Raw genomic sequence first — 24,658 nt, 5'->3', positions numbered from 1 at the left:
CAGAGGACAGAATGTCGCTGATGTGCACTCAGGGATCAGTCTACAAGCTGGAGCTACTCACAAAGAGGTTAACATCCTGAAGTGATTCTTGCAGATACTTTTCAGTGGGAATGTTAGACTTGTGTACACACAGGAATAATTTGGTATTCTGAGATCAGTACCCACCTCTTTACAGCTTGAAAAAAACACAATTGTCTTCTTATTCAGGTGATTCTTCACAAAGGAGTACAACATGTTGATTTTCTGGGGCAACTCACATACTACATAATTCTGTTCAAGCGTTCCAGGAGTACTGCAAAGAAAAATACTTTATAATGTCCTTGTACAGGAAAAAATAAGTACGAAGCAGGAACTCAACAGTTCATAGCTTTTTGTTACATATACATAAAATAACTGACTGACAGAGAGCAAAAAGGCATCCTTTATTTCTTTTTACTGTACATGTCCTCTTTTGCCCAGTCTAAGATTCTCTGATAACAAAGGGAAGTATGTTTTGAAATTCATATATTTTAAGCCAAGACTGATACCATACCATGATGTGGGATTTCAGTTTCACATGTCACAAACTTGAATAAACATTTGCAGAACAAATTACTCAGACAGAAGGTCAGCAAATACAAAAAGCAACCCATTAAAACATTTTTCCCTTTATATCATAGGTCATCATAAAACTCCGAAACATGGTTCACAATTCTGTTATGGAGAGGCATTACTGAACTCGAAAGCAATGGCAGAGACCGATTACTGAGGGAAGAAGTCAGTCTACACCATTTGATTATCATTTGAAATCAACAACTGGAAAAATCATGGGGCTGTAATTAGACCATTGTCTAAAATATCAAAGCCTCATGTGGCACAGCTCCACCACGAATGAGACAATTAAATGTGGGACGGCCCAACTGAAAATCTTTGGGAGAAAAGTTGACAATTTCAACACGATCATGAACTTACTGCTTTGGGAAATATGCAGCAAGCACACAAGGTAAATAAACCCAAGGTTCACATTATTCAAAATGCAAACCAATCCTTTGAGCTACCAATAGCTCTTACAAAGAACGATCTCTTCAGCATTTACTCTTAAATAATCCCCAAAAATAATACACAAATGATTGCCAAAGCCAGAAAGGCTAAAACACATTTTTTGTTAGTAGCAAACATGGTATTCAATTGGTACTAAATCAATCTACATTGAAATTGCCAGCTGAAGATAATGATTGATATGCAGATATTATACAACAACCAGACATACCCAGAGATCTGCAGTGTCACGTTTATAGCATGCTTTTGTGATGTAGCAGTCGGTGAGCAGGCTGTTTTGAATAGGAATTAACTAATTCCAGAATAATTAATGTATCTATAACAAGTTTTACCTCCAGAAAGGTAACGACAAAATTCAATATAATTGATATTGATGGTTTTCTGTAATTTACATTTCATAGATTACAATACTGATTTTCAACATTTCAGAAGTATATTTGACCTACTCCCAATGGTCCTGGCACAACTGGATTCAATACTACTCACTCAATAGCAAATAAAGAAATCAAATGCACAGTGACAGACAGCAAGCATCAAATCTGCATGAAGAGATTGCAAGAAATGATATGAAGGAAAAGGGAAAGAACAAGATCAAAATGATACAGAAGGGAAAAAGTCAAAGTGCCGAAGTAAAAACCCAAGAACCAGGATAGAGAGGGTGCATAAGCATAGTGGACATTTTTTTTCCTCCAAAATGACCTACAACTCCATTAAAATTGGAACTACATTGTATTTTAAACTAAACACAAACAACCAATACAACATTAAAACATATGCCTGGCATACACCAGACAAAAGCAATCACCATTTATAGGTATCTTAAGGAAAATAAACGTCTGAGGATCTGCTACAAGTTTACAGACTTATTATGAAGCAAAACATTAAAGAACGTACCTGAATTTTGCATTTTCATGAACCCAAACATACTCTGGGTCTTTCAGACTCAATCGTGCCAAGTCCTTAACAGATTTAGTTTGAGTTGCTGAGAAAAGCAAGGTCTGACGTTTCTTTGGGAGGTTTTCTACAATGGCATTCATTGTTGCAGAAAACCCCATGTCCAAAATTCTATCAGCTTCATCCAAGACTGCAACAGGAAAAAGAAAGCATGTCCAATGAAGGCAAATGATCAAGTACATTACTCCAATCAGTGCTCTTTCACAGCTGAAGCTTTACACATTGCTACATCAATCATTACAGATTCTATTGTACTTTAGTAATTGATAGGCACAAGCAAACATGTTCAAATACAGGCAGTTTCTTATAATTTATACAATGGAACCCAGATACAATCGACCGCACTTGTGAAGTGCAACTATCCCTTTAACAGTTTTAGCGGCATTGCCCCAGAAAATTAAAGAGAGTGCCTTTCTTCCAGACAATAATAAGGCCACAGTAAATTGATTTATCAATGCATTACATATACACACAGTAATAACACTAGTGACCGAGGTTAGATTGGCCACGTATATTACAAATGTTAGCAAATATAATGTCTCTCATTACCCACTCCCTTCAGTCAACTGTGGTTCTGCGTGCATCACCTCTGGCCTCCTGATTGAAGCTATTCCAGAACCCCTTTCAGGATACAGGTTTTCGGTACAACAATCCCACTGCAATGTGTTTGTTATGCAGATATCTAATTTACTTTAATTCAGAGTTAGGCCACTCGATCTTTCAAGATAAAATCTCAAACACGTCATACTATGAAATCAAAAAAACTCAATTTCTACACTTAACACAAGAACCAGCTTTCAATACCGTACAGAAATGTCAAATGGTATTAACTCTGTGTATATTCCATGTCACAATTCATGGAGATGGTCCTTCTTTGACCAATTTCCTTGGTCTAGCAAGATACTTCAGTCTAACATAATTTGTCTTCAGCAGGTATCAAATATTCCAGGTACACAAACTCAAAACACCACTTCCATCTTCAAACCTTTTACTTCACACCAATTATGAAATCTTCCTTTAACTTACTTTTGTTCACACTATTGGAATACTTGCTCCTGTGAAATCCTTTCACTAAGTCTTCCATTTTTTTTCCCCCCCAGTATAGAGGTCCTTCCTTAACTTTTTTAAAAAATATTATTAACGGAAAGTGGTGTTATTAGCTTTTTTTTATTCATTCCCGGGATGTCGGCATCACTGGCTAGGCCAGCATTTATTGCCCATCCCTAATTGCACAGATGGCAGTTAACAGTCAACCACATTGCTGTGGGTCTGGAGTCACATGTAGACCAGGCCAGGTAAATATGGCAGATTTCCTTCCCTGAAGGATGTTAGTGAACCAGATGGGTTCTTCCCGACAATCGGCAATGGTTTCACGATCAGCATTAGATTCAAATTCTCCATCTGCCACAGCAGGATTCGAACTCAGGTCCCCAGAACTTTACCTCGGTTTCTGGATTAACAGTTTAGCGATAATACCACTAGACCATCGCCTACCCATTGGAACCCATCGAATGCCAAGCCAGCATTCATTGCTGATTCCAGACTACCCAGAAGCAGTCAACAATCAACGACATTGTTGTGGGTCTGAAGTCACATGTAGGCCAGACCAGACAAAGACAGCAGTTTCCTTCCCTAAAGGACATTAGTGAGCCAGAAGAGTTTTTCTCCAACAATCGGCAATAATTCTCTGGTCATCATAAGACTCTTAAGTATAGATTTTCATCGAATTCAAATTCCACCAACTGCCATGGTGGGACTCCCACCCAGCTCCCCAGAATATTACCCGTGTCTCAGGATTAGTAGCCTGGTGGCAATACTAATCACTTCCCCTGCAGAGAACAGCAGCTTCCTCCGCAGTCTGTAGTTTCTGGCCTACCAATGAACAAGTCAGGAAACTTCATTCCAAATCATTCTGATAGCCTCACGTATACCTCCATGTTTTCGGGCATCATTGTTTACAGCCTAATTATGTTCAGATGCTGTTCAATGGCTTCAATTACCACATTACGAATTCTTAATATCAAATACAGTGGGAAATAGAGTGAAAGCTAACGAGATTGCCACAAGGCATGACGTAGAGGAAAATAAGTCACCCAGTCAATTTTACATGTTTTAAATACACAAGTCAAGCAAAAGGCAATTCAAAAATGCACAAAGAGAGGACCTTGAAAGCAACAGGACAATAAGAGAAAATTTTGACTTCAAGTAGAAGAAAACCTGAATATTTATAGCTAATCATTATTTACTAACACTATTGAAGTTTGATGTTAAAAGTTGTTTACTAGCCTCAAGTGGTATCTGACTGATTCAGTTAGCCCATAGTGTTGCAGGTGGTGGTCATTTGGTGATTGGATAACATTTGCTAAATAATTCCAACTGTTGCAAGAATTACACTGACAACCACTTAAATTTGACAGTTGGGTTTGCATTGTGGCACATTTATTAGAAGCTACATGTATCAAAAAGGAAAGCCCTGTCCTTCACAGGCAGAAAGAACGTGTACCTGCTTCATTGGAAACAAGTTTGGCTATTAATAGTTTATTCTTCAGGGCAGTACCCGGGCCAGAGTCAAACAGCCTTGTTTAAATATAAATAAAGCTTGACAGTTAACTGTCAATCAAACTAATACATTCTTCTGTAATGTTGCATTCTGCAATGCTCTGTCATTTCAGAGTCCCCTTGTCAACCAATCAGCACACTCTTCTTAGAAGGCAAAAAAATGCTGTTCCCCTTTACAATACTATTCCTGCACACTGTCCTGATGAGTGCAAGAAGTAGTTTCTAATTAAGTGTTTATTTTGTTCAGCACAGTCAGGTTTTGTGCTACCAAACAAATACTAACATTAAGATCAGCACTTTTACACATCAATTACATTTCTGAATAGAAAGCATTGCCTCAAAATGTGTCCCTTAAAGCAAAAACACATACCAAGCATTTGTAAATCAGAAGCATGGAAATACGTTGTTTCATCCATATGCTGCAGAAGACGACCCGGAGTGCAGATGACAATATTGGTACGATGGATCCTCTCTGACTCTGTTTTCAGATCCTATTGTTAATAAGAGTATGTATTCAATACCCCAAATAAGAAATTAGTATTTGGCAACAGAAACAGATGAGAGAATGGAAGACTAAAATATGCCCTAATTGCTAACAAAGGCCCTTTCAAAAGTGACAGTAGAATTCTGCAAATTCACTAGATCCAATATCACACATGGTCTAAGCTACTGGCAAAATTTTTTTTAAAATTCAAACTAGATGGGAAAAATCTATCACGCGTATACTTACCAATGTGAAAGACTGGCAACAAAGGAAAAATATGGAACAATAGAAGAAATGCGTAGCTAAACACTGATGCTGAAGTACAAAGATACAGTAAATAGTGGTTCAGAAATTACTCAAACATGTCAAGTATTCCTGCAAACATATTCACAAAGTGAGAAACAATGAGGGCAAAAGGAAGATCCCAGTGGTTTGAATCTACAGAAAGATTCTAGAATTAGGGAAATTTTAGAAGACTGCAACTCATGCATCCAATATCATTACAGCCACCTTTTCAAACACCAAGACTCAGGCCATCCTGTCCAAAGGATCCGTCAGCCATTAGCTCCATTTGTTTTCAGTGGGCAATGGGAAACCCATGAATGAGTCAAGTGTTTGGATTTCTGAAACTTACTCAATAATGCGCCATATAAAGATTACTGCACAAGATTAAAGTTCAAGCTGTTAAGGTAAGACATTAGCAAGGGCAAAGGACAGGCTAAGTGACAGAAAACAGTCAAAATAAATGCATAAACTCTCCATTAATGCGGAATTACACTTTGGAAAGGGATAGGTGTTTAACAGAGGCTGTTGGAGTTAGTTTGATTTTAATATTTTTTGTTTTACATTTTATGAATCATTTCTGCCACTGAAACTTAACACGAAGCCTAGACTGTAGCATTTTTCCATTATGTGACGTGCTCTTTTATATTGCTACTGACTATAAATTTTCATATTTGTCTATTAACCCTTCGGTTTACATGTCTCAAACCAGGCTAGTCACAGTCTTTACAAATCTCCCCAAAAATCTCTGCCTCAGAGATAAATGCAACAGCTGTTTCACAAATCTCCTCACTCTTTTTCACAGTTCCTTGGGAGCTGATCACAAGCCATTGTAACTGCCAGCTCTTGTTTCACAATCAATTAGGGTGTACTTCTGCTACATTTATGACAACAACCTAGCAGACTGGTCTCAGTTTTCATTTTTTCTGGATTTGGAAGAGTCCAATTGATGATGCATCTGCTGATATTACTGTTGGTAGTGTTGACTTGTAATGATCTGGAATTGCTCATGAGATAAGCACTTCCTTCACATCTTCAAAGGACCTTCACTGATGTTTGCTCCAACACCTTTTCCTGCATGAGCAGTTGTTGCAGTGGTTCACTTCTTTGAACAAGTTTTAATTAAAATTTGCACATGTGTTTGAAAGACTACAGTTCCACAATATCTCAGGGTGATAGGAACTCTTTGATAGCTTGGTCTTTTGCAAGTCGGCTACAATGTCTGTTGCACGAACAACATGCGCTAATATGGCTGAGAATTCACATTTTTCATTCAAAATTGGTCCTACTGCCTAAAAGGTCTTCAGTACATTTCTTAAACTTTTGTCATGCTATTTGGTTTTGTTTGAGACATGAATTAGAATAGCAGATAACCATACTTAATCCCTTGAAGATGTTTGTCATCGGTCTTTGTAAGCTTAGGTGTAGAAGGCAGTGTGGAAGGCAAACTATTAAACTGACATCTTCCAAATACTGTTCTGAATATTACAAACAGTAAGGTTTCTGGATGCCATGGAAGCTGCCAGAAACCACCGTTAGTCTCAGGTTTGTTGAAAATGGCATTGTTCACTAGCTTTGTATCCAATTAATTCCATTAGGTAGCTATCCTTCTCTACTGTTTTATTTTAGTGCTCAAGATTCACAAATTCTTAGTGAGTTTTAGAACTGATACCATGCCAGAAAACCAATTTGTTTGTTTGACCACTGGTGAAATCATTCCTTGCTAAAGCATCACCTTAATTTTCAAATGTGGATACAAGGCTTTTCCAGATGGGAATAGGCAAATTAGCTTGGCTTCTGTTTCCACAGTTAGATAGTAAGCTGGCTCAACCTCTCTAGGTCAATGGGCAACTTTGGGAATTCTGCTCCAAATCCATTGTGACTTTGAATCACAGTTTTATTGACTGCTCACATTTGATACTGCAGTCTTGTCGACAACAGACCTTTTGCTTTTAATTAGATTCCTGCTGGTTCTGGGAATTGAATGATGGATGGCTAGATGCTTTTCTTGACTCAGCCACTTTACTGCATATAGGAAAACTGACAACCTGCTCCATTATCAAGTTTAAAATCTGTTTTGTGCCAATGTGCTTTTGTGCTAGCTCGTCAACATCTCTATTTTCATTCTTTTCTATATGTGGGAAATGTGCTATTTCATTGCTGTTTTACACTCCAGTCTTTTGAACATCACTCATTCTTATGGGATGTTCCCTCTGTTTTGGGATCAAAATAGATTTATTACGACAAATTGTTTAAAATGGACTGTTTGCAGGAAGGGCGCACCATATTTCTGGCAGGTCAATCTTCATTTTAACGCTCTTCAAAGCACAGCAAGAAAACAGCCTAATAACATTAGCATTGCATGGTTTCCTGGCCTCAGTTTTGGTGTGCTTCCACTTTTGTGACCTCCCTCGAATGTCTTTTCTCCATAAAGCCTCTTCATCACCTTGAATAAAAATAATTCTCTTTCCTTATTTCAGATTTTCCTGCTAATTGCACTATTTTTCCTAAAGTCAAATCTTCCCTGAGCTGCAAGACATTTGATGGTGTTTCTTCCAAAACTCTGGCCATAGTCCAATCTCTGGTGAAGGCATATTCAGCTAGCAGTAAAAAAATACAGGTCATTAATAAATGAATCTACCCTCTCTCTAGGCTTTTGATTACATTTTGTTCCCTGTACACTCATATTTTGCCATGGCCTAAAGTAAGTATTTAAAGCTCTGACAACCTCATGTGGCGATTTCATCTTTTACCGACTGCCTTGCAACAGCTTGAAAGATTCTGATTATGAGACACTGTTCCATGGATTCCCCTCATTGGAGACCATTTTCCATACTGTTTAGTTTACAGTCATCATACTGAGATCTGCTTTTCAGTCACCAGCCCGCTCTTTTGATGATTTTTGCAGTGCTCTGTCCAAGTGCAAGGTGTCCTTTGATTGTCATCCCACTGCACTGTCCTGTTGCTGGGTTCCTCACTTGTTCTCATTTTCTGTTATTTTGGCGATGAGTCATTGGGTGCTCTGTTTTGCTTGAGAGGTTACTGCAGCTTATGGTCTTTTAAAGATAACTCTTTACCCAACATTCTATGAACTAATTCCACTCAAACTCAGCAGGCAGTCTACCAAGTAGCATCGTTCCATAGACACTCCATGATGTGATCTCCTACATCATTACATGCACAGTAACACAAGTTGGCAACTACGCAGTGGGTCGCACAGAGTTGGGATCTCGAGTATTTACAATCTATGTTGATGACTCAGATTAAAAGACAAAGCTTGCTAACAATACAAAAATAGATTTGAAAGCAAGTGTGACGAAGACACAAGGGTCTGCAAATGGACATGGATAGGCAACAAGAGTGGGAAAAAATTTGGCAGATGGAAGATGAGGTGGGAAAATAACAGATCACACACTTTGACAGGAAGAATAGAAAAGCAGATTATCATCAGCTTATGGTTTCAGTAATAGAAAGTTTTAAAAGTGATAACATCCTTCTCTGAAGAAAAATGAGGAGAGGTAGTATTCAAAACATTCAAAAATTTTAAGGTAACATATGGATGTAAACACACTTAGTCTAGCCCTAAAGCACACCATCTTTGTATTAAAACCCACCTCTTTCACCTACACCAATATCTCTATTTGCTTGTCATGAAGTACAGAAGGATGATATACGACGTTTAAAAATCCAACGGAAATTAAAGTTTCTATTGCTACTAATAGTTGAAGTTATCACAAACTCTAGAATGAGGCACGTGAGTTGCACGAAAGTGGCCATATTGTTCAGGCTGAATTAATTCACAGGGAGAGTAACTACAAAATTGAAATGAGGGGAGATCGAGTGTATGACAGATAGAGAGCAAACAACAGTTTTGAAACTGTCAACAATTAATAACTGAAATGGTAACAATTAATCTATAGACGTGAAGGGGTTCATTAGCACATCATTAACATATTATTGACGGGGTATTAGATGTGAAATGATAGGATTTAACTTTCTGTAGTAAGTTTAGTTTGATTCTAATAGGCAAACCCAGCAATTCCTCATCACTCAATGCATTTAGGTCAAGTATGTACAGTGAAGTACCATTTTCACAAAAAAGGACTCAGCACAAAAAAAGGCAAACACACAATAGTCTGACACTGTTGTACTATTAACACATTAGTAACAGCAATGATCATTATCCTCACCCACTACTTTGACAGCAAAATCTGCATAATACATCCAACTAGACAAAGTATTTGTAAATATAAGATTCCTTTTGCTATTAACAAATGCTTTCGATGTTTGTAAATAGATTTGAAAAATCTAGTCTGATAAAAAAAATTGCAAATTCAGCAAACAATCATGCAACATCTAAACAAGGTAATTTATGGCAACAATTGTGGAAAGCCTGAATATTATACAGTTCCCTGACAACATTGGTCATTATTTGACATGTCAAGAACTGGCCATTTTTGAGGAAATAACCAAACTATGGCCCAGCCTATGTTATTTTAATATTTTACCCTATGCGTAGCATTATATTTTAATCTCCAAGCACAATAGTTCTAGAAGTATATGTTTATTGCCTACCTTTCCTCCTATTACTAGCCCAGCTGAAAGTTCATGATTTTTCCCCACTTTGCGTAGAACCTCAAAGGTCTGATATGCAAGTTCTCTTGTAGGGGATATGACAAGAACACCCAATCCATCTTCCGATGTCCATTGTTGACGATAAAGACATTCCAATATCTGCAGTGTGGCAGAAAGACTGTTATTAGCATATGGTCAACAAAATCAGCTTGTCTAATGCATTGTACAAACCTTCCAGATTTTTAATTTTTTTTGAGCAACTTTCCTTTGAATCAAATTATACAAATGGTAAACTCAAATGCCAGGCATCTGAATTGCCATATGTATAATTTCTTGGTATTCAGCAATAAAATTGGGAATAACGTTATTAGAAAGTATTTGTTTTTGTAAAGTGATACACATAGTAACTGTAACAGACTAAATAAGCAGATTCACATCACTTAAAACATAGTGCCCCATCAACCAGAAAAATGTAACATTTAAAATAGTGTAACTAAACTACAGATGCAATAACAGTCCAATAATCAAGAAATCCTGTTAAAGGTCCATCCAATTTCTGAATAAATATCATAATAGACTGGAATCCAAAATACACCTCAGAAACTCATTACTAAGGGATGTGCAACCCATATTTGATTAGTAACTTGCATTACAGGTAGCGAGTATACAAATTCACAAGAATGTAATGCTGTGTCAGGCTGCACCAAATCATTTATCATTAAAAGAGATATATCCATAGAATGGAAATAAGCGCAAAGCAGCTGTCCTTAACTCAGTTCTACAGATAGGGCTGGGTGGGGAAATAAAAATGCTCCATTTTTCACACAAACCAAGCACTCAAATTTTATTGTCAGTGGTAAAGCAACAACGCTCAGCTTTAAGAAAAGCCTCATACAAATCTAGCAATTTCCGTTGTGTGCTTTACCAACTTTATACTTTTCCTAGTGGCAGTTTAAATTTGATGGCAGGTTGAAGAAACCTTTCAATGTGTAGCAGCAGTGAAATGAGCAAGCATGAGAAAGTCAATCACATGGAAATGTTCATACAGAAAACCAGGAAATTAAAAGCTCTTAACAGATGTCATCCTCTTCTTGATTTTCAAGAAATGAAATACACTTAATTAGCATTCAAACTAAAACAAAAATAAGCAAGCATTAAAATAAACATTACAAAAGTGCATTTTTTTCAAGTTTTGCAGAAGTTTGACATTGTATCAATGTAACAATAGTGTCTCAGCCTCAGGTGTTTACTGGTAACTACAAAGTTAGTATTACATTAAAAAACTATTTAAATTTCATTCTACTGGATGCAACTTCAAGAGTATTTTTTAAAACAGGGAACTGGTGTAAGAGTGGAACTCTCATCAATTCAATTGGTCCTCCATTGATTGCATTCTGGGGGATCTGAACAGAACACACTCTGGAAAAGCACAGAATTACTGACAGCAATTTCTGGAATTTCCCTTTATTCTGCACTTATGTAGATTCCAGAAATGATGTCAATTTGAATGGAATAATGATGTGAATTCTGACAGTTTCACTGCCCTTACCATCATTAACTTAGAGCCTAATATAAAATCAATATTCTGTTACAATACACACAGGGAGTCAAGGCCCAGCACTGTCTTCAGGCAACATGGGGGCAGAGGCCAGAGGGAAATTGGAAAAAGATATTCAAATGAAACATTCCGTTCATGTTACATGTAAACACTTGGCCATTTACATTTCTAAAAATTTATATTTCCATTACTATAGTGCAAACCACTTGTTTAAATCTGTTAAATTGCCATTAAGCTGCTCATTAAAATGCACACAGACAAAAATATTTAGAAAGTCTATTACCAAACAAACTTGCATTATATTTCATAAATATCATTCATATTTGCTTGGTCTGTCAAATCAGTTTTTCATTAACAGAAACCATGCTCCATTAATCCCAGTCACTTACAGGAATAATAAATGCCAACGTCTTCCCAGATCCAGTCTTTGCAGCACCAAGAATATCTTTGCCTTGTAAGGCTAGTCCAATTGTTTGCTTCTGTATTTCTGTGGGCATACGATATTGAGCCTGCAACAAACCTATGAAGAGAATGTGACCTTTACAAATTTCCACAACAGATTAAGCTAAATCTACGGTTTAATTCAGGCACAGATAATATTGTCAGATGCTTTATTTCTCTATAGTTCTACTCAGAGTAGAGTACTGAATGGAACTAAAAGGCTAACAAGACATAAATCTTGCAATATGGAGAATCAAACAACTTTTCGATATTTATATTTCCTTAGAGCTATATTCCATGCAAGATGAGGTGCATGCTGAGATGATCTTGCTTCAACCAAAAAATGTGCTCTTTAGATTATATGCACAAAATGCCACATGAAAGATACAAATACAGTATTAGTATCACTGCATTGCTTTGAAAAGCTGAGGAGGTGCTGCTTTTCAGAGTGCATAGTAGCTGTTCTGGTTTGGAGGGACAGTCACTACCTCAGCTTCAATGTTAAAAAGGATGGGAAGAGACCCTTCAGCCCAACTCAACCATGAAAACTAAGTTTCTCGAACTAAACTCGTCCCACTTGCCTGCATTTGGACCTTATCCTCTAAACCTTTTCTATTCGTGTACCTGTCCAAATATCTTTTAAATCGTATAACTGTACCTGCATCTACCACTTCCTCTGGCAGTTCATTCACACACATACCGCCCTAACTATGAAAAAGTTGGGCCCTCAATTCCCTTTTAAATCTTTCTCCTCTCACCTTAAGAATATGCCCACTAACTTTGAACTCCCCCAACCCAGTGAAAAGACACCTGCCATTCACATTATCTATGCCCCTCACAATTTTATAAACCTCTTTAAATTCACCCCTCAACCACCTACCCTCTAGGAAAAAACATCCCAGCCTCCCCTTAACACTCAAATCCTCCATTCCTGGGAACATCGTGATAATTTTTTCCAATTTACTTAGGAGAAGTGGGCATTGCTGGCATTTCCTTCTCATTCCAAACTGCCCTGAAGAAATGATGGTGAGCTGCCCTCTCGAGCCACTGCAATCCTGAGGAGCACCCACATTGCTGTTAGGAGGGGAGCCTGTAATCCATCAATGCTGATCATTAGCCTCAGCTCCATTTTGTTATTCAATCCTCACATCCCTTACACCATAAGACACAGGAGTGGAAGTAAGGCCATTCGGCCCATCAAGTCCACTCAGCCATTTAAATCATGGCTGATGGGCATTTCAACACCACTTCCCTGCACTCTCCCCGTAGCCCTTGGTTCCTTTTGAGATCAAGAATTTGTCAACCTCTGCCTTGAAAGCATCTAACGTCCCGGCCTCCACTGCACTCTGCGGCAATGAATTCCACAAGCCCACCACACACTGGCTGAAGAAATGTTGTCTCATTTCCATTTTAAATTTACCCCCTCTAATTTTAAGGCTGCGCCCACGGGTCCTAGTCTCCCCACCTAATGGAAACAATTTCCCAGCGTTCACCCCTCCTAAGCCACACATTATCTTGTAAGTTTCTATTAGATCTCCCCTCAACCTTCTAACCTCTAATGAGTACAATCCCAGGATCCTTAGCCGTTCATCATACGCTAAACCTACCATTCCAGGGATCATCCATGTGAATCTCTGCTGGACACGCTCCAGGGTGAGTATGTTCTTTCTGCGGTGTGGGCCCAAAATTGGACACAGTATTCTAAATGGGGCCTAACTAGAACCTTATTTAGCCTCAGAAGCACATCGCTGCTTTTATATTCCAACCCACTTGAGATAAACGACAACATTACATTCGCTTTCTTAATCACGGACTCTACCTGCAAGTTAACCTTTAGAGAATCCTGGACCAACACTCCCAGATCCCTTTGCACTTCTGATTTGCGAATTTTCTCACCGTTTAGAAAATAGTCCATGCCTGTATTTTTTTTTCCAAAGTGCAAAACCTCACATTTACTCACATTGAATTTCATCAGCCATTTCCTGAACGACTCTCCTAAACTGTCTAAACCTTTCTGCAGCTTCCCCACCTCCTCAGTACTACCTGCCTGTCCACCTATCTTCGTATCATTGGCAAACTTTGCCAGAATGGCCCCAGTCCCTTCATCCAGAACATTAATATATAAGGTGAACGGCTGTGGCCCCAACACTGAACCCTGCGGGACGCTGCTCGTCACCGGTTGCCATTCCGAAAAAGAGCTTTTTATCCCAACTGTCTGCCTTCTGTCAGATAGCCAATCCTCAATCCAAGCAAGTAGCTCACCTCGAACGATTTTTCTCACCATTTAGAAAATAGTCCCTGCCTGTATTCTTTTTTCCAAAGTGCAAAACCTCGCATTTGATCCTCAGGCATAAAAAATGCCTATCTATTTGCCTTAAATGCAATCAATGATGCAGCACCCAACAGCGCTGGGGTAGAGATTCCAAAAAATCCATAGCCCTTTAAAACAAGTGAATAAAACCTATCCCAAGTTAGTCTAAAATAATCAGGCCCTTGCCCTAAGAACATGTCTGGATCCTCCTGGCAGAAAAGCAGCTTCTTAGCATCTAACCTATTCAAGACTCTTCAGAACCTTGCATGTTTCAATGAGTTGCAGTCTCATTTTTCCAAACTCCAGCAACACGGATAAAATTCATTTAGGCCCTCCTCCCAGGACAACCTTACACAATTAATCCCATGCAGCATCAAGGTGCCGTCACAAATGCAAGAACATCCTTCCGAAAACATGGAAACCAAAACTTCATTATGTATTTCAGATCAAGTCTCATCAAAGCCTTGCATAACTGTAGCAAGACTTCCTTATTCTTGCACCCAACCCCGAAGCAATGAAGTCCAACATGCCACTTTCTTTCCCAAGTGCTTGTTGTACTTGTAACATAATTTCTTTCTCCTCTTCCCTTTGGCTAGGATAACCACATCACTACAGAAGCAAGTAGATTCAGAACTTTGTTCCTGAAAGTTACATGAAGGTATTTCAAGTAATCATCAAGCCACTAACTCTTGTATTGTGCAAACTTTACAGGCTTGTTTACATCGACTAACAAACAAAAGGCTAAGTAAACAAACGATATTGGATAAAGGCAGATATTTGGAGTTAGGTCATAATGTCACTTTATGGTTGAACATAAAAAATGGGTTAAATTGTTTTACTCTTGATCCTACATGTGTAGAAAAGAATTGTGAATTATACTAGTGCCTCCCAAACATTTTCCCATTGTGACCATATTTTAATTGCTCAGATTTTGTGTGGCCACAGAGCTGGGAGATCCTAGAGTTGTTGGAATAGAGCTAAGGAAGGAAGCAACTTCAGGTACTGAGGGAGGTGAACCATTGACAGTACTGGCAAATGACCTGAATGTATTAGAATCCATATTAACAATGCAACAGGCTGATAGGCTACATTCACGGACAAAAAGGATTTAAAGGAGACCCACTGTGGTTAGCACTCAGTCCAAGCTGAACAGCAACACCAAAATCTCACCTGGCTCACAATTCTCAGTTTGGAAGCCCTATATTGCATGAAATGCCAACCTTCCAATTAAATAGGACACATGCCACCATCCCCAATCATCAATCTCTGAGAGGAAAGTTTCAAAGATAATTACAAGGGAAAAGAGCATAACCCATAGGTAATAGCCCTAGTAGCCAAATACACCTTGTAACTTTCATCAAGTTTTGCAGTTATTTAAGGCAGGATTTGCTGATACGAAAGCATGTATACTATGCAGTGCTTTGAACTGTGTGTACACAGATTCATGGCGAATGCAACCAGAATTGTTGTTTGGGGTGGGTAGAAAAAAAAAATCAGGACTCGGGGCAGACCCAAGAGCTGGGAGACCACAGAAGGGAGACTGAGTGCGAGAGGGCTTCCCTGAAGCAATGAAGTCCAACATGCCATTTTCTTTCCCAAGTGCTACTAAGAACATCTTCAAAATCTTGCACATTCTGCTACATATGCATAGTAATGCATCTGTACGTGACATCACACATAAGGTGCACGTGACGATGTCAGTGTCTGGGATCCAGTGCATTCCTCATGAGTGTACATGTGTAGTTGCTCACAGTTGGTCAGTGACAGCAATTACTGTCATAACTTAATGTCTCTGACAACCAGCAAATGTCCCAGAACATTTTTCATTCAAAATGCTTGGAAATATGATCACTGATGTAACGTGGGAAACATAGCTGCCAATTTATACACAGACAGCTTCCACAAAGAGCAATGTGATAATGATGGGATGTTCTGTTTGTGATGTTAACTGAAGTGTAATTATTGGCCAGGATACCTGGACAATATCCCTGAATTTCTTCAAAATATTTGCCAGGGAACTGTTAGGGCCACACTTAAAACAAGGCACATTTCTCATGAAGTCTCGTACAAAAAGGCAGATAGCTATCAAGGAAGAAAAAGGGGCTGATCTGATGAAGAAAGCATTGTGAAAGGTAGAAAACAAAACACTTACCTTTAATGGTTTTTTTGGATAATGGAAGATCTGAAAATTTGACCACCTCCTTGGCACTTATCTGCAAGTCAAAAAACAGATTTGAACACAAATGATTCACACTGCTCGTTATAACCACCCAAATTCCTTACAAGATTTATTAGCAACTGTCTTATATTTATGGGCTTTTGCTTTGAATAGACCGTGAAGTGGAAACATTCTCTTCCCTCATCAAATCCTTTCAAATAAAGTGAATCCGGATTTTCTATGCTCTTGGCACGCAAAAAATCAGAACGCAGAAGACAGAAAGTCATGTGCCAAGATACTTTTAAATAGTCACACTCTGTTTTTGTAAACAGAGACCTAAGAAAAGATATAAATGATGTCAAATAAGCTAAGCAATAGAAAGGAGGTTTGTATGCCAAATATAGTCAAAACATAGAAACATATCAAGGATTCTACCACATTTTGTCACCTTCCAGATATAAATGATTGCCATAAAGCATTACAACAACTGGTCAAAGAAGAATATGGTCTAATTTCCAAGCCCAATTGGGAGAACAGAAATGTCAAAATTCTTGCCACATTAGGTTAATTTAAAAAAAAGCATCTCAAATGTCAACATTTATTGGCCAGCGGTGGTTTTCTATGCAAACAAACCATTGTTCATTCAATTCTTCAGCTTTGCTGTTTTTTCAGAAAGTTTCTTTTCCCTCAACATATTTGCTTAAAGTGAGTGCTGACAAGTATGTCAAAGTACTAACTTTCAAAGATCTAACTGTGCAACAAGATAGACAAATTATATCTGGAGTGCAAACTAACCATCAGACAACAAATGGTTTCAATTCACATTTCAGTGATTTTTCTCCAAGCTAATGCACCTCTTCACATGAATATATGTTTTAATGAGACATAAATTTGAATTCTGCAGCACAGAAGGATCTCATTAAATGAAAAGCACATATCACTTTATGGAGGTGGTTAACTCACTTCCCATACCTCTTTTATAATGAGCATCGAGGGTCTGCATATATAAAATAGAAATAGGCTGTCTGAAGTTATTTTTAAAGTCTCCAGCCTAATAGATCTAATGAAGTTACAATCCAGTTACTAGAGTTAGAATGAGGATACAATCTACAACAAATTGTTGGGACAAACAATCTGAAAAGGCAAACACTTAAAAATTATTCAAAAAAATTTAACATTGGGGAAACCTTTATGAATCAAACAAGTCAACGTGGTCTATGCAATCCAATGTAAAGCCATAGGGCAAAATAGGGAATACTTAAAAGGACTAGATTCCCCACACGTGTGACTAATGGACACATCAGGGCCACTGAAAGAGGGGATGAGAACAAAGCCATTAACAAGCATTTCATTCAACATGGGTTTCACACCTTGCAAGTTATGGGGCTTGAGACCAATATGGACTGGACTCCACAACAAAGGAAGAAAAGATCAATTTTCATCCAAATTTAAAACAAAAGTAACCAACTATAAGATAAAAATACCCAGCCTGATTCAGCCAATGAGGGGCCAAAAAGGGAATTTACCCATGGGGTATGGGGCACGGCTGAGGTATTAATTATTAAATATTTTCCATCTATATTTACAAAAAGGAGGGTGATGCTATCCAGGCTATGGTGACAGAGGAGAAAACTCTGCCACCAGAAGGGCTCGAAATGAATAAGGACTAAGTGTTGGACAGATTGTCAGTACTTAACAGGACCAAAACCCAATGAGTTGCAATCACCAACAGCAGGATACGCTCAGAAGAATCTGGCACATGGAATCAATGAAAACAAAGCCTAATCAAACCAGAACACAATGTCCAAAGATAGAGACTCTTTAAAATATGTGCATGAAACAGGGATTATTTCAAATTAAATTCCCAACAATTGAACAAAATTTAGCAAGCTATGAGACATTTATTTAACACTACTGCTGAGAAAACTGAAGAAAAAAATTCCTCCTTATTTATCCTACATGTACAAATATTTAACTCATGAATCACTTAATGCATCACTTCTGAAGGAGGAAGGCAGAGGGCTGCAGTTACGATGGCACCAAATGTCAAGGATGCCTAGAAATCAGGAACAGCACACCTGTTAGCCACAGGGGATTTCTGTGTAAAATTTTCTTACAGGAATGGGGCACAGGCCAGATCCCTGCTTTGCTCATGGTAACTGAAATTCTCCAGGGGTATGAAGCAGCTGCTCACAACTATATTAGGCAGCCCAAAACACCTGAAAAACAAGTCAAATCAATTTTAGGCTGCATGAATTTAGAGGCATTCTTCAGGTAACAAATATTGGTCCCCGAAATTGAGCCTCATTGCACCCATTTCACAGTGTAAATTAGGCATAAATTCAATTTCTATCTTAAATCTTTAATATCTCTTCAACTGACATGAACAAAATCCAGTTCAGACCCAGTAATCCACTTGACTGTTCGCAGATACTGAGTAATATCGTTTTATTCCTTATCAAAGCAAAACAGGAAGGGATTCAGGCCATGGCTAACAAGGGATATTAGGGATAGCATGAGACCCATGGAAGGGACACACAAATTGGTCTCAAAGCAGCAGACCTGAGGACTGGGAGTTCAGAATTCAGCACAGATGGAAAAGGACTGATTAAGAGGGGAAGTTAGAACAAATGAGTAAACTCATGAGGTCATAGAAACTGATTGCAAAAGTTTCTACAGATATCTGACCAGAAAATGAAGCCAAAAGTAGGTGCCTCTCATTCAGAAACAGGGGAAATTTAATGAGGATCAGACAGATGTCAACCCAATTAAATATGCACTTTGATAATGAAATGTGAGGCTGGATGAACACAGCAGGCCCAGCAGCATCTCAGGAGCACAAAAGCTGATATTTCGGGCCTAGACCCTTCATCAGAGAGGGGGATGGGGAGAGGGTTCTGGAATAAACAGGGAGAGAGGGGGAGGCGGACTGAAGATGGAGAGAAAACAAGATAGGTGGAGAGGAGAGTATAGGTGGGGAGGTAGGGAGGGGATAGGTCAGTCCAGGGAAGACGGACAGGTCAAGGAGGTGGGATGAGGTTGGTAGGTAGGAGATGGAGGTGCGGCTTGGGGTGGGAGGAAGGGATGGGTGAGAGGAAGAACAGGTTAGGGAGGCAGAGACAGGTTGTACTGGTTATGGGATGCAGTGGGTGGAGGGGAAGAGCTGGGCTGGTTGTGTGGTGCAGTGGGGGGAGGGGACGAACTGGGCTGGTTTTGGGATGCGGTGGGGGAAGGGGAGATTTTGAAGCTGGTGAAGTCCACATTGATACCATTGGGCTGCAGGGTTCCCAAGCGGAATATGAGTTGCTGTTCTTGCAACCTTCGGGTGGCATCATTGTGGCACTGCAGGAGGCCCATGATGGACATGTCATCTAAAGAATGGGAGGGGGAGTGGAAATGGTTTGCGACTGGGAGGTGCAGTTGTTTATTGCGAACCGAGCGGAGGTGTTCTGCAAAGCGGTCCGAGCCTCCTCTTGGTTTCGCCAATGTAGAGGTAGCCACACCAGGTACAGTGGATGCAGTATACCACATTGGCAGATGTGCACGTGAACCTCTGCTTAATATGGAAAGTCATCTTGGGGCCTGGGATAGGGGTGAGGGAGGAGTTCACAAAGGAGGACACATACAACATCCCAAAAGTGTACAGGGTCTAGTGAACACAGGGAGTACTGAGACAGGGGAACTGAAGGAAATCAGTGTTCAACAGGGAAATGGCAGTGGGGGAATTGATAGGATAAAGGCTGTTAAATGCTCAAGGTTTGATAGCCACATCCCATATACTTAAGGAACGAGCCCTAGAATTAGTGGATGCATTGGTGGTCATTTTTCAAGATTATTATAGGCTTTGGAACAGTTACAATAGATCGGAGAGTACCTAACATAGTCATACTACTTAAAGTAGATAAAGAGAATACAGCAAATTATCGACTAGTTCGCCGGATGTTGTTCGTGGGGAAATTGCTAGAGTCCATTATATAAAGATTTAACAGTAGAATATTTGGAAAACAGTAACAGGATCAGACAGAGTCAGCATGGATTTACAAACGGGAAATCATGCTTGACAAATCTACTGGAAATTTTCAAGGACGTAACTCGTAGAGTTGATATTGAAGAGCCAAAAGATGTGATTTACTTGGACTTTCAGAAGGCTTTTGATAAGGTCATACGAAAAACTAGCACGGGGATAGTGTGCTGTCATGCATAAAGAACCGCTTGGTAGGTAGGAAACAAAGAGAAGGAATAAACAGGTACAGAGAGGCAGCAAGTGACTAGTGGGCTATCTCATGGATCAGTGGTCAGAATCCAGATATTCACAATATATGTTAATAACTTCGATGAGAGAACTAACTGTTAATATCTCTAAGTTTGAAAATAACACAACACTGGGTCGGAGTGTGAGCTGAGAAGAGGATACAAAGATGCTTCATTTGGCCAAACCGAGTGACTGGAAAAATGCATGGCAGATAAAGAATAATGTGGATAAATGTGAGGCAATCCACTTTGACAGCAAAAACAGGGAGGCAAATTATCTGAACAGTGATAGATTGTGAAAGACGCAAGCAAGTTGAGGGTTTCCTTGCACACAGGTTGGGGCGGCCCGGTGGGTCAGTGGTTAGCACTGCAGCCTCACAATGCCAGCGACCCACGTTCGATTCCAGCCTCAGGTGACTGTCTGTGTGGAGTGTGCACATTCTCCCCGTGTCTGCGTGGGTTTCCACCGGGTGCTCCGGCTTCCTTCCACAGTCCAAAGATGTGCAGGTTAGGTGGATTGGCTATGCTAAATTGCCCGTAGTGTTCAAGTGTGTATGGGTTATAGGGGGATGAGCCTGGGTAGGATGCTGCAAGGATCAGTGTGGACTTGTTGGGCCGAAGGGCCTATCTCCACGCCATAGGGATTCTATAAAATAAACATGCTAGCGCAGCAGGCAGCAAGTACTGTGTTGAGCTCTGTAACAAGAGGGCTCGAGTACAGGACAGTAATGTCTTGTTACAACTGTATAAGACCTTGATGAGATCACACCTGCAGGAGTGCACACAGTTTTGGTCTCCTGATTGGAAGAAAGATGTTCTGGCTATGGAGGGAGTGCAACGTAGGTTTACTGGTCTGTTTCATGAGATGACAGGAATAATATTTGAAGAGATTTTGAATATGTATCTGCTATATTACTTGGAGTTTATAACAGTGAGGGGCAAGGGTCTGTCAACATCACAAGTCTACTAAATTGTAACAGGACCATAAATGGTAAATATAGGAAGGATCCACCGGTGAGGAATTTCTTCACCCAGAGAGGGGTGAGGCTGTCGAATTCTCAGGCTGAAACACTGAATGTTTTCAAGGAGATGTTAGATATGGTTCTTAGCCCTAAAGGAATCAAAGGGTATGGAGAGAAAGCAGGAATAGGATTATGGAGGTCAGAGCCACTGGGCAGTAGTCATTGAGGCACATAACATGTGTTTTCCTTGCTACCAGAATGATGGTGGTGGTCTTGAAGCAAGTGGAAACTTCAGATTGTAGCAAGAAGAGGTTAAAGTGAGAGTCTGAAACTTGGATACCGGCACAAGATGGCTTCTCGGTGCAAGTTAGCACAACAAAAATGGCTTCTCACCTGGGAACTGTAAATTCTGCTCGAGCTGCATAAATAATGCAGTAATGATAAGATAATGCAGTACTAACCGTTCTAACTGACCTTAGGTTGCAAATGTTGTGGCGTTTTGTGGCGAGATAAAAGTAACCTAATCGTTGTGAATTAAGTTGTTTACCAGTTAATATTATTGGATTAAGTAACTGTCAATGAAGCAATATCATGTATTGATTGGTAATTGTTTAAATACACAAGGCGGGCACACAATGTACCCTGCTTTAAGAAAAGTATAAAAATGTCTTTGTATTAAGTTGTGTGCGCAGCTCCTCCGAAGAATACAGAAGAGCTCAACTTCTGTGTTTCCAGATGATCTGTACTCGGCCGTATGAAGAAATAAAAGAGTAAAGTCTTAAACAGCCAGACCGATTGTGGAACTGAGAGACCCCGCCGGTGGTTGAGATTTTCAAAAGTTGTCAACAAAAACTCCCACCAACTATACTACACAAGATCACAGTGCACAGCCAGGGAATCCATCTGGGCTGGTCACTTTCTATGGGTTCACTCTTGAGGAGGTCAATCAGGCCTCGCAGCGGTGACTGAGGGAACAAGTGTAACCAAGGCTGTTGGGGCAGATGCCACCGTTTCACTGACCTTCTGTTCAAACCAAACATAAAATGCATTAACCACATCAGGAAGAATGTATTTTTGTCCACTATTCTGTTCTGCTTCATTTTGTAGCCCATTATGTCACATAGGCCTTTCCACAGACAGTGAGTGCTCGTGTGGTAATTTTGGGTCTCCAACCATGATTTCATTGAATAGTGCAGCTGACTCAGTGGGCTGAATGGCCTGCTTCTGCACCTACTCCTTATGATCTCATTCCCTCAACGTTAATAACTTTATTCCTGTCTTGGATCTGATGATTTTGACAAGCTCCCTAGTCTTGTTTCCATTAACACCAGATTTATGCAATGGTTGAACCATGCGTGAGCACTGAAATACAATTCTCGGTACCTGTCCTCCTTGACTCCCCCACACCTCAACTATGCTTCCCCCTCCCATTCTCTCCCGCTCCTAGCCCCGCACTTTCTCCCAAACATAATTACGACTCTATTCCACACCTCCACTCCACTCCTCTTTCCTCCTAAGTTTATTCACGCTTTTTTACACACACACACACACACGTCGGCCCGCCCCTACCTCGGGATAACGCTGCACCAACCGGGCGATCACCTCCCTCTCCACTTGCCATTCGGGTTTCCGCAGCTTCCGCTCCTGCTTTAGCCTGGTCTTCCTCCGTTGATATTTCTTTTTCCATTTCTGATAGTTTTTAATTATTTCGCTCGGTTCTCCAGTCAACCCCATGCCTGGACTGAGTACGAACTGCCTCCGGCGCACAGTATCAACGTCACGGGCAAAGTGCGGGCACGTCCTGATGACGCTGTGTAGGGAGGACACGGAAACTGAGCGGTAGCTGCAAACTGGTGAGTGAAAGAGATAATGGGAACTGCAGATGCTGGAGAATCCAAGATAATAAAATGTGAGGCTGGATGAACACAGCAGGCCCAGCAGCATCTCAGGAGCACAAAAGCTGATGCTTCGGGCCTAGACCCTTCAACAGGAAAATTGAATGAGTTTAACAAAGCTCTGTTAGTGAGATGGTGACAAGTGACTAGACTGACAGTATGAAAATACTAACCTGTTTAACGTCGAGAGGTTAAGCGACCAAACACAGCTTTAGGATTATGGAAGTGTGAATAGGAAAATATTGGTTCCAAATTAGAGATATTGTTTAATTATAAGCAAATAAGTCCCTAAGGTATGTCATAGAATCGCAGATTTTTACAGCAGGGAAAGAGGCCCTTTGGCTCATTGTGTCTACGCTAATCATCACGTCCGTTCTAATCCCATTTTCTAGCAACGGATCATAACCTTGTATACTATGGGATTTCAAGTGTTAATCTAAATATTTAAATGTTTTGAGAGTTTGCACTTCTATAACCCCTTTTAGGTCGTGAGTGCCAGATACCACAACCCTCTGGGTGAATAACAAACTTCTCAAATCCCCTCTCAACTCGTGGTCTGTACCTTAAGGCTGTGTCTGTGCCTCTTGAGCCCTTTACTAAGGGGAAAAGTTTGTCCTTAGAATTTTGTACACTGCAATTAGATCCCCTATCTCCCAGCTTTCTCTTCATGGAAAATAACGCAAGCCTATCTTGTTGAATTTGGCCAGTCCAGGTAATATGCTGGTTGATCTCTAGACCTCTCTAGTATAATCACATCCTTCTTATAGTGTGGCACCCAGAACTACATGCAGTACTCCAGTTGTGGCCTAACTAACATTACATACAGCTTCACTGTAACCTCCTTGAATTCAGTACCCTCACAAATAAAAGCAAGTATTCCATAAGCCTTTTTAACCACCTTATCAATCTGACCTGCTACCTTCAACAGTCTATGGACTTGCACGCCAAGGTCCATTGGATCCTCTGTACATCCTCGGGCCCTTCCATTCAACACATATTCCCATGCATCTTCATTGTTAGTCCTCCCAAAATGCATCACCCAACATTTCCGGATCAAATTCCATTTACCAGTGATCAGGCTGTCTGTAGCATTCTCGTCCTCATGAATTATCCCACCAATTTTTGTGACACCTGTAAATTTACTGACATCCTATCTTCATTTACAGGCGATTAACATACACAACAACAGC

The 24,658-nt window shown here is 39.8% G+C and overlaps 1 protein-coding gene across 1 annotated transcript in view; it reads right to left on the bottom strand.

The window, feature by feature from the left end:
- Positions 1-23,344, bottom strand: part of ddx10 (DEAD (Asp-Glu-Ala-Asp) box polypeptide 10) — a 188,306-nt gene extending 164,962 nt beyond the window's left edge. Inside the window, exons 1-7 of the mRNA XM_059646651.1 lie at positions 23,143-23,344; positions 16,355-16,415; positions 11,840-11,970; positions 9,893-10,051; positions 4,922-5,042; positions 1,933-2,122; positions 166-292 (exon numbers count right to left, since the gene is read on the bottom strand). Coding sequence (XP_059502634.1) covers positions 166-292; positions 1,933-2,122; positions 4,922-5,042; positions 9,893-10,051; positions 11,840-11,970; positions 16,355-16,415; positions 23,143-23,307 — 954 coding nt within the window. The 5' untranslated portion in view covers positions 23,308-23,344. The remainder of the gene's footprint in view (positions 1-165; positions 293-1,932; positions 2,123-4,921; positions 5,043-9,892; positions 10,052-11,839; positions 11,971-16,354; positions 16,416-23,142) is intronic.
- Positions 23,345-24,658: the final 1,314 nt, after the last annotated feature.

Source organism: Stegostoma tigrinum, chromosome 6 (assembly GCF_030684315.1).
Source record: "Stegostoma tigrinum isolate sSteTig4 chromosome 6, sSteTig4.hap1, whole genome shotgun sequence".
Classification (NCBI taxonomy): Eukaryota; Metazoa; Chordata; class Chondrichthyes; order Orectolobiformes; family Stegostomatidae; genus Stegostoma; species Stegostoma tigrinum.
This window is presented reverse-complemented; position numbering and strand designations above follow the sequence as displayed.